General features: G+C 46.2%; 1 protein-coding gene across 9 annotated transcripts in view; it reads left to right on the forward strand.

Annotated features, from left to right (window-relative positions):
• Positions 1 to 15569, forward strand: part of ncor2 (nuclear receptor corepressor 2) — a 244980-nt gene that overhangs the window by 85887 nt on the left and 143524 nt on the right. For all 9 annotated transcript variants that reach the window (XM_072587584.1, XM_072587583.1, XM_072587589.1 and 6 more), the window contains 3 exons: positions 2775 to 2827; positions 8489 to 8555; positions 9647 to 9819. In XM_072587584.1, the coding sequence (XP_072443685.1) occupies positions 2775 to 2827; positions 8489 to 8555; positions 9647 to 9819 (293 nt within the window). The remainder of the gene's footprint in view (positions 1 to 2774; positions 2828 to 8488; positions 8556 to 9646; positions 9820 to 15569) is intronic.

Consider the following 15569-nt stretch of genomic DNA (forward strand, 5'->3'; position numbering starts at 1 on the left):
GGTTAGGGTGATAGGCCGGAGTGGGGGTGGGGGGCGGAGAGATCAGGAAGAAGATTGCAAGTTAGGAAGGCGGTGCTGAGTTCGAGGGATTTGACTGAGACAAGGTGGGGGGAGGGGAAATGAGGAAACTGGAGAAATCTGAGTTCAACCCTTGTGGTTGGAGGGTTCCTAGGCGGAAGATGAGGCGCTCTTCCTCCAACCGTCGTGTTGCTATGGTCTGGCGATGGAGGAGTCCAAGGACCTGCATGTCCTTGGTTGAGTGCGAGGGGGAGTTGAAGTGTTGAGCCTCGGGGTGGTTGGGTTGGTTGGTCCGGGTGTCCCAGAGGTGTTCTCTGAAACATTCTGCAAGTAGGCGGCCTGTCTCCCCAATATAGAGGAGGCCACATCGGGTGCAGCGGATGCAATAAATGATGTGTGTGGAAGTGCAGGTGAATTTGTGGTTGATATGGAAGGATCCCCTGGGGCCTTGGAGGGAAGTAAGGGGGGAGGTGTGGGTGCAAGTTTTGCATTTCTTGCGGTTGCAGGGGAAGGTGCCCGGAAAGGAGGTTGGGTTGGTGGGGGGGTGTGGACCTGACGAGGGAGTCACGGAGGGAGTGGTCTTTTCGGAACGCTGATAGGGGAGGGGAGGAAAATATATCCCTGGTGGTGGGGTCCGTTTGGAGGTGGCGGAAATGACAGCGGATGATACGCTGTATATGGAGGTTGGTGGGGTGGGAGGTGAGGACCAGTGGGGTTCTGTCCTGGTGGCGATTGGAGGGGCGGGGCTCAAGGGCGGAGGAGCAGGAAGTAGAAGAGATGCGGTGGAGGGCATGGTCGATCACGTCTGGGGGGAAATTGCGGTCTTTGAAGAAGGAGGCCATCTGGATTGTTCGGTATTGGAACTGGTCCTCCTGAGAGCAGATGCGGCGGAGACGAAGGAATTGGGAATATGGGATGGCATTTTTACCGGGGGCAGGGTGGGAGGAGGTGTAGTCTAGGTAGCTGTGGGAGTCGGTCGGTTTATAGTAAATGTCCGTGTTGATTCGGTTGCCCGAGATAGAAATGGAATGATCTAGGAAGGGGAGGGAGGAGTCTGAGACGGTCCAGGTGAATTTGAGGTCGGGTTGGAAGGTGTTGGTAAAGTGGATGAACTGTTCAATCTCCTCGTGGGAGCACGAGGTAGCGCCGATACAGTCATCAATGTAGCGGAGGAAAAGGTGGGGGGTGGTGCCAGTGTAGCTGGGGAAGATGGACTGTTCCACATATCCTATGAAGAGGCAGGCATAGCTGGGGCCCATGTGGGTGCCCATGGCTACTCCTTTGGTTTGGAGGAAGTGGGAGGATTGGAAAGAGAAGTTGTTCAGGGTGAGGACCAGTTCAGTCAGTCGAAGGAGGGGGTCAGTGGAAGGGTACTGTTTGGTACGGCGGGAAAGGAAGAAGCGGAGGGCTTTGAGTCCTTTGTGATGGGGGATGGAGGTGTACAGGGACAAGTCCATTAGCAGCCAGTCATTCTCTCCATCAATTGCTGTAAACTGTTGCCTCTAACCAGTAACTGAAAGACTTGTTAACAAGTGTGCTCACTGTCTGTATCTTCTGCAAAGAATTGAAAGAATCTGGAAGTAAGAAGACTGGAGAATAGAAAGGTCATGGGAAGCAAAAAGAGAAACCTCATCAGATCCTATCGACTGGTGCTATTGGACAGTGTTTCCCAAGTACTTTTTCCTTCACCCATAACGCTTTAATTAGTGTATGTGTCTGTTTTTAAAAGGGGGTTAGAATTTCAGATTCTTGTAGATTTACCTGATGATGATTTCCAGTTTTGTTCACTTGTGTTAGAATTGATTTATTTGTAATAAATAATAGTTTCTTTTGAAATACAGAAACCATGTCAGTACTTACTGTTAATAAAGCAAACAATAAAATTGGGGAGTTGAGTAATTTAATTAGGTTTTCAGTTTTTGTCTGGCTCTTGGTCATGAGGCTTATGTTTCAGAAACTTTCCTGAGTGGCTTGTGATAACTAAAATTGTTTCCTGTTATGGAGTCGTGGAGTTATACAGCACAGAAACAGACCCTTTGGCCCAACTCATTCATGTTGGCTCGGTTTCCTGAACTGAACTAATGCCTTTTGCCTAGGTTTGGCCCATGTCTTTCTCAACATCTCCTATCCATGTACCTGTCTAAATGTCTTTTAAATGTTGTAACTGTTCTCCCTGAGAAACTTGATAAAAGCAGCTGTCTCAAAATCCAAATTGTGTGTTTGTTAAACTTGTTACCAAATGATTCAGAGAGTGAATTCCAATCCTAATGTAAGAACTTGATTTCAGTTTAAATTATTTGGAAATAAAATGTCTATATCAGAGAAAATGACCATGCAGCTGCAAAAATCCAATCGGTTCATTCTTATTTAAGACCTTGTCCAGTCTCTCATGGTTTCGTTCTTCTCTGAAGTGGCCAGTGAACACCAGCAGCAGGCATATCTCGAGAATGAACCGTGCAAACAAAGTTTTGTCTTTTACTAAAAATAAGCTTGAGTTTGTTTGGTTGATTTCCCATCAGCAGTTTGTGGTTACCAGATGAGTGATTTGAATACGAAAACCAGCAGCTAACTGCTATCACTCATAAAAGCAGCAGCTCTGATATTTTCAGAGTGTGCGGTCTCTCAGATATCGCCAGATTCTATCAGTAACACTCGGGATGTGGGAGAGAAGGGCTGTCACCTGCACAGCTCAAAAGAAACTATCCTCTCGGGAACCTGAACAGGTCGTTATTTATCTTTTCTTTTTCTTTCAACAGCCTTTATATAATCAGCCATCAGATACCAAGCAGTATCATGAAAACATTAGGATGTGAGTTTGAATTTATTTCACTGGTTGTCAATTATATTGCAACTTGCACCTTGGTGATAATGGAAGGGTAGATTGGGGAACTGGTTAAAGTGAGAGACCTTGCTGTTTCTGAGATTAGAAACATTAGCACCAAGAAAGGCCATTCAATCAATCCTACTCTTTGAAAGAGGAACACAGTTAACCCTGCCCTTCCTGCTCCACCCTGTAGTCCTGCAGGATTTCATTTCCAGATGTTTATTCCATTTCTTTTTGAAAGGTGTTATTGAATCAACTTTCCTTTGGAAACCCAGATTATTCACAGTTATTACATCTAAAAAAGTTTAGTCCATTTTTCAACAGAAGAGATAGAACATAGAACATAGAACAATACAGCACAGAACAGGCCCTTCGGCCCACGATGTTGTGCCAAACATTTGTCCTAGCTTCAGCACCTATCCATGTACCTATCCAATTGCCGCTTAAAGGTCACCAATGATTCTGACTCTGCCACTCCCACAGGCAGTGCATTCCATGCCCCCACCACTCTCTGTGTAAAGAACCTACCCCTGACATCCCCCCTATACCTTCCACCCTTCACCTTAAATTTATGTCCCCTTGTAACACTCCGTTTTACCTGGGGAAAAAGTCTCTGACTGTCTACTCTATCTATTCCCCTGATCATCTTATAAACCTCTATCAAGTCACCCCTCATCCTTCGCCGTTCCAATGAGAAAAGGCCGAGCACTCTCAACCTATCCTCGTACGACCTATTCTCCATTCCAGGCAACATCCTGGTAAATCTCCTCTGCACCCTCTCCAAAGCTTCCACATCTTTCCTAAAGTGAGGCGACCAGAACTGCACACAGTACTCCAAATGTGGCCTAACCAAGGTCCTGTACAGCTGCAACATCACTTCATGACTCTTGAATTCAATCCCTCTGCTAATGAACACTAATACACCATAGGCCTTTTTACAAGCTCTATCCACCTGAGTGGCAACTTTCAAAGAGCTATGAACATAGACTCCAAGATCCCTCTGCTCCTCCACCTTACTAAGACCCCTACCGTTAACCCTGTATTCCGCATTCTTATTTGTCCTTCCAAAATGGACAACCTCACACTTGACAGGGTTGAACTCCATCTGCCACTTCTCAGCCCAGCTCTGCATCATATCTAAGTCCCTATGCAGCCGACAACAGCCCTCCTCACTATCCACAACTCCACCAGTCTTCATATCGTCTACAAATTTACTGACCCACCCTTTGACTCCCTCTTCCAAGTCATTAATAAAAATTACAAACAGCAGAGGACCCAGAACTGATCCCTGCGGAACTCCACTTGTAACTGGGCTCCAGGCTGAATATTTACCATCTACCACCACTCTCTGACTTCAACCGGTTAGCCAGTTCTCTATCCAACTAGCCAAATTTCCCACAATCCCATGCCTCCTCACTTTCCGCATAAACCTACCATGGGGAACCTGATCAAATGCCTTACTAAAATCCATGTACACTACATCCACTGCTCTACCCTCATCCACATGCTTGGTCTCCTCCTCAAAGAATTCAATAAGACTTGTAAGGCAAGACCTACCCCTCACAATTCCGTGCTGGCTGTCCCTAATCAAGCAGTGTCTTTCCAGATACTCATAAATCCTATCCCTCAGTACCCTTTCCATTACTTTGCCTACCACCGAAGTAAGACTAACTGGCCTGTAATTCCCGGGGTTATCCCTATTCCCTTTTTTGAACAGGGGCACAACATTCGCCACTCTCCAGTCCCCTGGTACCACCCCCGTTGACAGTGAAGATGAAAAGATCATTGCCAACGGTTCTGCAATTTCCTCTCTTGCTTCCCACATAATCCTAGGATATATCCCGTCAGGCCGGGGGACTTGTCTATCCTCAAGTTTTTCAAAATGCCCAACACATCTTCCTTCCTAACAAGTATCTCCTCTAGCATACCAGTCTGTTTCACACTCTCCTCTTCAACAATACGGTCCCTCTCATTTGTAAATACTGAAGAAAAGTACTCATGCAAGACCTCGCCTATCTCTTCCGACCCAATACACAGTCTCCCACTACTGTCCTTGATCGGACCTACCCTCGTTCTCGTCATTCTCATGTTTCTCACATACGCATAAAAGGCCTTGGGTTATCCTTGATCCTACCCGCCAAAGATTTTTCATGCCCTCTCTTAGCTCTCCTAATCCTTTTCTTCAGCTCTCTCCTGGCTATCCTGTATCCCTCCAACACTGTCTGAACCTTGTTTCCTCAGCATTATATAAGCCTCCTTCTTCCTCTTTATTAGATATTCAACCTCCCTCATCAACCAAGGTTCCCTCACATGACCATCTCTTTCCTGCCTAACAAGTACATACATATCAAGGACACATCGTATCTGTTCCTTGAAAAAGTTCCACATTTCAATGATATTCTTCCCTGACAGCCTATGCTCCTCAGATCCTGTCTTGCAGCATTGTATTTACCCTTCCCCCAATTGTAAAACCTACCCTGTTGCACGCACCTATCTCTCTCCATAACCAAGGTGAAAGTCACAGAATTGTGGTCACCATCACCAAAATGCTCACCCACTAACAAGCCCATCACTTGTCCCGGTTCGTTACCAAGTACCAAATCCAATATGGCCTCCCCTCTGGTCGGACAATCTACATGCTGAGTTAGAAAACCTTCCTGGATACACTGTACAAACACTGCCCCGTCCAATCTACTTGATCTAAAGAGCTTCCAGTCAATATTTGGGAAGTTGAAATCGCCCATGACTACGACCCTGTGGCTTCTGCACCTTTCCAAAATCTGTTTCCCAATCTGTTTCTCCACATCTCTGCTGCTATTGGGGGCCTATAGTAAACACCCAACAAGGTGACTGCTCCTTCCCTATTTCTGACTTCAGCCCATACTACCGCCAAAGGCAGATCCCCCTCGAACTGCCTTTCTGCAGCCGTAATACCATTTCTAATTAGCAACGCCACAACCCCTCCTTTTTTACCACCCTCCCTAATCCTACTGAAACATCTGTAACCAGGAACTACCAACAACTGTTCCTGTCCCTCTTCTGTCCATGTTTCCGTGATGGCCACAACATCGTAGTCCCAAGTACCGATCCATGCCTTAAGTTCACCCACCTTATTTCTGATACTCCTTGCGTTGAAGTATACACACTTGAACCCATCTCTGTGTCCACAAGTATTCCCTGTCAGTGCTACCTTCTCTACAGCCTCCCTACATTCTTGGACCTCCTGAAAACAGCTAACCTACTTGCTGGACTACAAGTCCGGATCTCATCCCCCTGCCAAATTAGTTTAAACCCCCACGAAGATTGCTAGCAAACCTACCTCCCAGGATATTGGTGCCCTTCTGGTTCAGGTGCAACCCGTCCTGCTTGTACGGTCCCACCTTCCCCAGAATGCAGTCCAATTGTCCAAATACCTGAAGCCCTCCCTCCTACACCATCCTTGCAGCCACGTGTTCAACTGCACTCTCTCCCTATTCCTTGCCTCACTGTCACGTGGCTTCGGCAACAACCCAGAGATGATGACTCTGTCCGTCCTAGCTTTTAGCTTTCAGCCTAACTCCCTGAGCTCCTGAATGACCTCCCTACCCCTCTTCCTACCTATGTCGTTGGTGCCAATGTGCACCACGACTTCTGGCTGCACACCCTCCCCCTTAAGGATTCTGAAGACACGGTCTGAGACATCTCGGACCCTGGCACCCGGGAGGCAACAAACCAACCGAGAGTCTCGCCCATGTCCGCCTGTCTGTCCCTCTAACTATACAGTCTCCTATAACTAGCGCTCTCCTCCTCTCCCCCTTTCCCTTCTGAGCCTCAGAACCGGACCTCGTGCCAGAGACCCAGTCACTGCAGCTTACCCCTGCTAGGCCGTTCCCCCCCAACAGTATCCAAAGCGGTATACTTATTGTTGAGGGGAACGACCACATGGGATCCCTGCACTGCCTGCTTCCTCCCCTTCCCACCTCTAACTGTTACCCAGCTACCTCTGTTCTCTGGCTTAACTATGTCCCTGCAGCTTCTATCTATCACCCTCTCAGCCTCTCGAATAATTCTCAGTTCATCCAACTCCAGCTCCAGTTCCCTAACGCGTTCTGTGAGGAGCTGGAGCTGACTGCATTTCCTGCAGATGAAGTCGGCAGGAGCATCGGTGGTCACCCCTACTTCAAACATCCTGCAGGAGGAACATTCCACTGCCTGCGCTGCCATAACTCTACATTTAGTCTCCAAAACAAGAACACTGAGTAGCTTACCGGTTTTTTTAGGTTAGAGGAGGAGGGAGGGTGGGAGACACTATACGTGTAGTGTCTCGGGTTCCTTCTCCACTCAGATAACAATCACTTACCTTCCCGACCAGCTCTGCGCTCCGACCTCACTTCCGCCCAGCTCCCGACGCTCTCTGCTGCAAAAAGTATAAAAGTAAAAGTTGCTGTTATATCTATTTTCTTCCTCGAGCAGAATATTCCTGCATATCTCCAAAGATATTTAAATGAAAATTAATTTATTAAACTAAGTGACTGGAGAGTATAAAGGTGAGTGTCATAGAGATGTACAGCACGGAAACAGACCCTTCGGTCCAACTCGTCCATGCCGACCAGATATCCCAACCCAATCTAGTCCCACCTGCCAGTACCCGGCCCATATCCCTCCAAACCCTTCCTATTCATATACCCATCTAAATGCCTCTTAAATGTTACAATTGTACCAGCCTCCACCACTTCCTCTGGCAGCTCATTCCACACACGTACCACTCTCTGGGTGAAAACGTTGCCCCTTTTATATTTTTCCCCTCTCACCCTAAACCTCGTAAAGTTGAGGGTATGTGAGGCTGAGGGCTATATTTTCTTTGTATTTGTTTAAACAGCTTTAAGAAAACGGGTTACTGAGGTGAATGTTTCCAAGACGACGACGAGATGAGGAGGGACGACTCGATGCTCTGATACTTTGTAGATGTGACAACCCTCACCTGCACAGTCTCCTCCCCCTCTGCAAGCCCCTCATTTTTCTCCCGCCTACTCGCTCCTTCCAGTCCCCGCACACTCCCCTCTGCACTCCCCACGCCTGTCAATCCCTCACCAATGTACACCCTCACTACCCCTCATCCCTGTCAATCTCTACCCCCTCACCCCTGCACTCTCCTCATTTCCTCATGCCCTCGCTTCCCTCAACCCTTACTACTCCTCTGCCTCACAACTGTCACTCCCCTCACTTGCCTCAATCCCTCACCTTTACCATCATCCCCCTTAAGCATCTCCTCACCCAGCTCAACCCCTCATTCTGTGATGTCATCCCTCACCCCGTCATCACCTCATTCCTCACACATTTTCCCAAGTCCCATCCATATGGCAGCTTCGCTCTCATCAAGAAGCCCAGTGCTTCTCATCCATGACTCTTCGTGACCTCCCCATGGACCTCTGCGACCCCAGTGACCTTCTGTGACCTCTGTGATTCTCCATGGCCTTCTGTGACCTCCCCGTAACTCTGAGACAACCACAACCCCCAGTGACCCTCTGTGATCGCCTCTGTCTGTTTTCCATGCGGATCATCAGCGATCGTATGGATCACTGTCCTTTCTCCGTGCGAATCATTTGATGCTGTGTACAGAGTGTTGGCTACTATCAGAGCTTTAAATTTGTTCTCTTAATATTTCAGAAACCAAGTGATGAGGAAGCGGTTGATTTTGTATTTCAAACGGAGGAACCATGCTCGGAAACATTGGGTGAGGCTACTTTCCAGTTGCTGATGTCTTTTCTTTTATATCCTCTTACTTCTTGTGATTTGTCTCTTTTGCTGTACAATTAAAGTATTAGCCGTAAAGCTACTTGCTAAATATGTGCAAACCTCAGTCCGGCTGGTTCAAGGGAATCCCAGAATAATACCAATGAAGGCTATTCAGCCCATTGTGCAGTTGGCAGCCCCATTCCCCTGAGCTTTCTCTGTCCACAAGAGACTTTGTGAAGAACTTAAATGAGGGTTGGGGATTAGTGAAGGGTTGGAGGGACTAAAACCTTAGGGTTGGGGTGAAAGGGCATTATTAGGGTCAGGCCCATGTTTAGCATCAGGAGGATATAACGGAATTCCAGGGAAGTCTACCCCAGCAGACTCCAATATGCAGTCAGTTTGGAATCTCTTGTAATAACAATCTCCACACAATTGCAGAGAAGTTTTCAACTTCTATTTTTCCACTTTAACTTTTCAGAAATTGGGAGAGTGCACATGGTATTGTTTCAAACCCAGAACCCAATGTAGAAGAGATGTGGGACCCTGCTTGTAGGTAGTTGCTAAGGCAAAGGTTAGAGGGGCTGAGATTGGCCTGGGACAGCAGGGCCAGGAGCACAGAATTGGGATTATGATCTAGAATTAGTATGTACTTTAACCTGTGCCTGGCTTTATAAACCTTTCTGACAAAGTCATTTCTGCCACTGCTGATCTGCTGTGATTAGCTCCAAGCTCTGTCATATTAGAGCCATGACTCGCTGGGACAGATGTGATCAGGAATTCTGGAACTGCTCACTCTACCTTGGCAGCAGAATTTCTCACCTTCACAACAAACTGGCAACTTCAGACAATGAGGAACAGTGAGAGAGATGTGGGCCATGATGAGAATAACAGATCAGCAATGCTCTTTGTGAATGGCTGAGCAGGCTGAAGGGACTGAATGGTCTCCTCATTTTCTTATTCCTATGTTTATTGGCATTTCCCCTAACAACGCCTGCTGTTTGAGAGGGAGCAGAGTCAGTGGTCACTTCTATGCAGTGTTGAAGAGATTGAGAGAATTGTCCCAACGCCCTATCCTTTCATCTTTTCTAGGAACAGAAATTTTGTCAACGGTATGACCAGCTGATGGAAGTCTGGGAAAAGAAGATTGAACGCATTGAGAGTAACCCACGGCGACGAGCCAAGGAAAACAAGGTGCGGGAATACTATGAGCGACAGTTTCCAGAGATTCGCAAACAGCGAGAGCTGCAGGAACGAATGCAAAGGTACAAAGTCATAGAGTCCTACAACACAGAGACAGGCCCTTTGCCCCAAACTGGTGTATGCTGACCAAAATGTCCCTGTGCTTGGCCCATATCCTTCTGATGGGAGAAAGTGAGGAACACAGATGCTGGAGATCAGAGTTGAGAGTTGAGTGCTGGAAAAGCACAGCAGGTCAGGCAGCATCCAAGGAGCATTCCTGATGAAGGGCTCTTGCCCGAAACATCAATTCTCCTCGACACATAATCCCTCTAATCCTTTCCTATCTATGTATTTGTCCAAATACCTTTTTAAATGTTGTTAAAGTACCCCACCTCAACCACTTCCGATGGCAGCTCATTCCATATGTGTACCACCCTCTGTCTAACAAGTTGCCCTTCAGGTTCCCTTTTATTCTTGCCCCTCTAACCTTAAACTGATGCCGTCTAGCCCTCGATTCCCCAATCCTAGGAAAAAGACTGAATGCATTCTCCTTATCCATGCCTGTCATGATCTTATACACCTCTGTAAGCTCTCCACTCACTCTCCTAGCCTGTAAACTAAAAGTCCTAGAACATAGAACATAGAAATGTACAGCACAGAACAGGCCCTTTGGCCCACAATGTTGTGCCGAGATTTAATTCTTATGGAAAATATAGTAACTTAACCTACGCACCCCTCAACTCACTGCTATCCATGTGGATGTCCAGCAGTCGCTTAAATGTCCCCAATGACTCTGCTTCCACCACCGCCGCTGGCTACGCATTCCATGCATTCACAATTCTCTGCGTAAAGAGCCTCCCTCTGACGTCTCCTTTATACCTTCTTCCTGATATCTTCAAACTATGACTTTTCGTACCAGTCAATCCTGCCATGGGGAAAAGTCTCTGGCTATTGACTCTATCTATTCCTCTCATTATTTTGTACACCTTGATCAGGTCTCCTCTCTTCCTCCTTCTCTCCAGAGAGAAAGGTCCGAGTTTATTCAACCTTCCTTCATAAGACAAGCCCTCCAGTCCAGGCAGCATCCTGATAAACCTTCTTTGCACCCTCTCCAAAGCCTCTATCTTTCCTATAGTAGGGCGACCAGAACTGGACACAATATTCCAAGTGTGGTCTCACCAGGGTCTTGTAGAGCTGCAGCAAAACCTCGCAGCTCTTGAACTCGATCCCCCTGTTAATGAAAGCCAAAACACCATATGCTTTCTAAACAACCCTATCCACTTGGGTGGCAACTTTGAGGGATCTATGAACTTGCACACCCAGATCCCTCTGTTCCTCCACACTGCCAAGAATCCTGTCTTTAATCCTATATTCAGCATTCAAGTTTGACCTTCCAAAATGTATCACTTTGCATTTATTCAGGTTGAACTCCACCTGCCATTTCTCAACCCAGCTCTGCATCCTGTCTATGTCGCGCTGCAGCCTGCAATAGCCCTCTATACTATCGATGGTATCTCCAATCTTTGTGTCATCTGCAAATTTACTAACCCACCCCTCAACCTCCTCATCCAAGTCATTTATAAAAACTACAAAGAGCAGAGGCCCAAGAACAGAGCCCTGTGGAACCCCACTCAACACTGACCTCCAGGCAGAATACTTTCCATCTACAACCACTCTCTGCCTTCTGTCAGCCAGCCAATTCTGAATCCAGATAGCCAGATCTCCCCGTATCCCATACTTCCTGACTTTATGAATGAGCCTATCATGGGGAACCTTATCAAATGCCTTACTGAAGTCCATATACACCACATCCACTGCTCTACCGTTGTCGACCTGTCTTGTCACCTCCTCAAAGAACTCAATAAGATTTGTGAGGCATGACCTGACCCTCACAATGCTATGCTGACTGCCTTTGATCACACTATGCTTTGCCAAATAGTCATAAATCCTATCCCTCTGGATTCTTTCCAAATCTTTGCTGACCACAGACATAAGACTGACTGGTCTGTATTTGCCAGGGATTTCCCTATTACCCTTCTTGAAACCTTGTCTAACCTCTCCCTATAAATCAGATCATTGAGTCCAGGCAACATCCTTGTAAATTTCTTCTGCACTCTTTCCAGTTTAATAACATCCTTCCTGTAGCAAAGTGACCAAATCTGAACAATACTCCAAGTGAGGCCTCACCAACATCTTGTATAATGGCAACATAACTTCCCAGCTTCTTTACTTAGGGTTCTGACTGATGAAGGCCAGTGACCCAAAAGTTGTCTTCACTGCCCTGTCTATCTGTGACTCCACTTTCAGAGAACTGTGAACCTGAACTCCAAGATCCCTCTGTTCCACTACACTCCTTAAGGCCCTACCATTCACCATGAAACCCCTAACTTAATTTGACTTTCTGAAATATTAAACTCTATTTGCCATTTCTCGGCCCACTAGCCCAGCTGATCAAGGTCCTGCTGCAATTTCTGATTGCCTTCCTCACTGTCCACGATATCGCTTATTTTAGTGTCATCTGCAAACTTACTATCCATGCCTTGTACATTCTCATCCAAATTATTGATATAGATAACAAACAGTAATGAGCCCAGCACCGACCCCTGAGGCACTCCATTAATCACAGGCCTGCAGTCAGATGAGCATCCTTCCACTATTACCCTCTGCTTCCTACCATCAAGCCAGTTTTGTATCCAATTTGCCAGCTCCCCCTGGATTCCATGCCATCTAACCTTCCAGAGCAGCCTCCCATGTGGAACCCTATCAAAAGCCTTTCTGAAATCCATACATCTACCACCCTGCCCTCATCAACCTTTCTGGTCACTTCATCAATAAAATTTGTGAGTCCCGATCTCCCACTCATAATGCCATACTGACTACTCCTTATCAAACATTGTCTGAAGACATTAAACTCCACTTACAGAGTCATTGAGTCATAGAAACGTACAGCACAGAAACAGACCATTCGGTCTAATTTGTCCATGTCGACCAGATATCCCAACCCAAACTAGTCCCACCTGCCAGCACCCGGCCCATATCCCTCCAAGCCTATTCATATTCATATTCCTTCCTATTCATATACCCATCCAAATGCCTTTTAAATGTTGTAACTGTACCAGCCTCCACCACTTCCTCTGGCAGCTCATTCCATACAAGTACTATCCTCTGCATGAAAAAGTTGCCCCTTAGGTCTCTTTTATATCTTTCCCCTCTCACCCTAAATCTATGTCATCTGGTTCTGGACTCCCCAACTCCAGGGAAGAGACTTTGTCTATTTACCCTATCCAAGCCCCTCATGATTTTATAAACCTCTATAAGGTCACCCCTCAGCCTCCGATGCTCCAGGGAAAACAGTCCCAGCTTGTTCAGCCTCTCCCTATAGCTCAAACCCTCCAACCCTGGCAACATCCTTGTAAAACTTTAAAGTTTCACAAAATCTTTCTGACAAGATGGAGACCAGAATTGCATGCAATATTCCAAAAGTGGCCTAACCAATGTCCTGTACAGCTGCATCATGACCTCCCAACTCCTGTACTCAATACTCTGACCAATAAAGGAAAGCATACCAAACACCTCCTTTACTATCCTATCTACCTGCGACTCCACTTTCAAGGAGCTATGAACCTGCACTCCAAGGTCTCTTTGTTCAGCAACACTCCCTAGGACCTTACCATTAAGTGTATAAGTCCTGCTAAGATTTGCTTTCCCAAAATACAGCATCTCGTATTTATCTAAATTAAACTCCGTCTGCCACTTCTTAGCCCATTGGCCCATCTGATCAAGACCCTGTTGTAATCTGAGGTAACTTCCTTCGCTGTCCACTACACCTCCAATTTTAGTGTCATCTGCAAACTTACTAATTGTACCTGTTTTATATAAATGATGAAAAGTAGTGGACCCAGCACCGATCCTTGTGGCACTCCACTGGTCACAGGCCTCCAGTCTGAAAAACAGCCCTCCACCACCACCCTTTGTTTTCTACCTTTGACCCAGTTCTGTATCCAAATGGCTAGTTCTTCCTGTATTCTGTGAGATCTAACCTTGCTAATCAGTCTCCCATGGGGAACCTTGTCGAACACCTTACTGAAGTCCGTATAGATCACATCTACTGCTCTGCCCACATCAATCTTCTTTGTTACTTCTTCAAAAAACTCAATCAAGTTTGAGAGACATGATTTCCCACGCACAAAGCCATGTTGACTCTCCCGAATCAGTCCTTGCCTTTCCAAATACATGTACATCCTGTCCCTCAGGATTCCCTCCAACAACTTGCCCATCGCTGATGTCAGGCTCACCTGTCTATACTTCCCTGGCTTGTCTTTACCGCCCTTCTTAAACAGTGGCACCATGTTTGCCAACCTCCAGTCTTTGGGCACCTCACCTGTGACTATCGATGATACTAATCTCTCAGCAAGAGGCTCAGCAATCATTTCCCTAGCTTCCCACAGAGTTCTAGGGCACACCTGATCAGGTCCTGGGGATTTATCCATTTTTATGTGTTTCAAGGCGTCCAGCTCTTCCTCTTCTGTAATATGGACATTTGTTAAGATGTCACCATCTATTTCCCTATATGTCATCTATATGTCTTCCATGACCTTTTCCACAATACTTTTTTAGTGTCTCCCCCATCTCCTGTGGCTCCACACAAAGGCCGCCTTGCTGATCTTTGAGGGGCTGTATTCTCTCCTTAGTTACCCTTTTGTCCTTAATGTATTTGTAAAAATCCTTTGGATTCTCCTTAACTTTAATTGCCAAAGCTATCTCATGTCCCCTTTTTGCCCTCCTGATTTCCCTCGTAAGTATACTCCTACTGCCTTTATACTCTTCTCAGGATTCACTTGATCTCTCCTGTCTATACCTGACATATGCTTCCTTCTTTTTCTTAACCAAACCCTCAATTTCTTTAGTTATCCAGCATTCCCTATATCTACCAGCCTTCCCTCTCACTCTGACAGGAATATACTTTCTCTGGATTCTTATTATCTCATTTCTGAAGGCTTCCCATTTTCCAACCATCCCTTTACCTGCGAATATCTGCCCCCAGTCAGCTTTTGAAAGCTCTTGCCTAATACCATTGAAATTGGCCTTTCTCTAATTTAGAACTTCAACTTTTAGATCTGGTCTATCCTTTTCCATCACTATTTTAAAACTAATAGAATTATGTTCGCTGGCCCAAAGTGCTCCCCCACTGACACTTCAGTCACCTGCCCTGCCTTATTTCCCAAAGGTAGGTCAAGTTTTGCACCTTCTCTAGTGGCTACATCCACATACTGAATCAGAAAATTTTCTTGTACACATTTAACAAATTCCTCTCCATCTAAACCCTTAACACTATGGCAGTCCCAATCTATGTTTGGAAAGTTAAAATCCCCTACCATAACTACCTTATTATTCTTACAGATAGCTGAGATCGCCTTACAAGTTTGTTTCTCAATTTCCCTCTGACTATTGGGGATCTATAATACAATCCCAATAAGGTGATCATCCCTTTCTTATTTCTCAGTTCCATCCAAATAACTTCCCTGGATGTATTTCCGGGAATATCCTTCCTCAGCACAGTTGTAATGCCACTCCCCCTCCTCCCTTGCCACCCTTTCTATCCTTCCTATAGCATTTGTATCCTGGAACATTTAGCTGCCAGTCCTGCCCATCGCTGAGCCATGTTTCTGTAATTGCAATGATATCCCAGTCCCATGTTCCTAACCATGCCCTGAGTTCATCTGCCTTCCCTGTTAGGCCCCTTGTATTGAAATAAATGCAGTTTAATTTATTAGTCCCACCTTGTCCCTGCCTGCCCTGACTGTTTGTCTCACCTTTGTTCTCAACTGTATCC

This window comes from Chiloscyllium punctatum, chromosome 17 (genome assembly GCF_047496795.1).
Source record: "Chiloscyllium punctatum isolate Juve2018m chromosome 17, sChiPun1.3, whole genome shotgun sequence".
In the NCBI taxonomy this organism is placed as follows: Eukaryota; Metazoa; Chordata; class Chondrichthyes; order Orectolobiformes; family Hemiscylliidae; genus Chiloscyllium; species Chiloscyllium punctatum.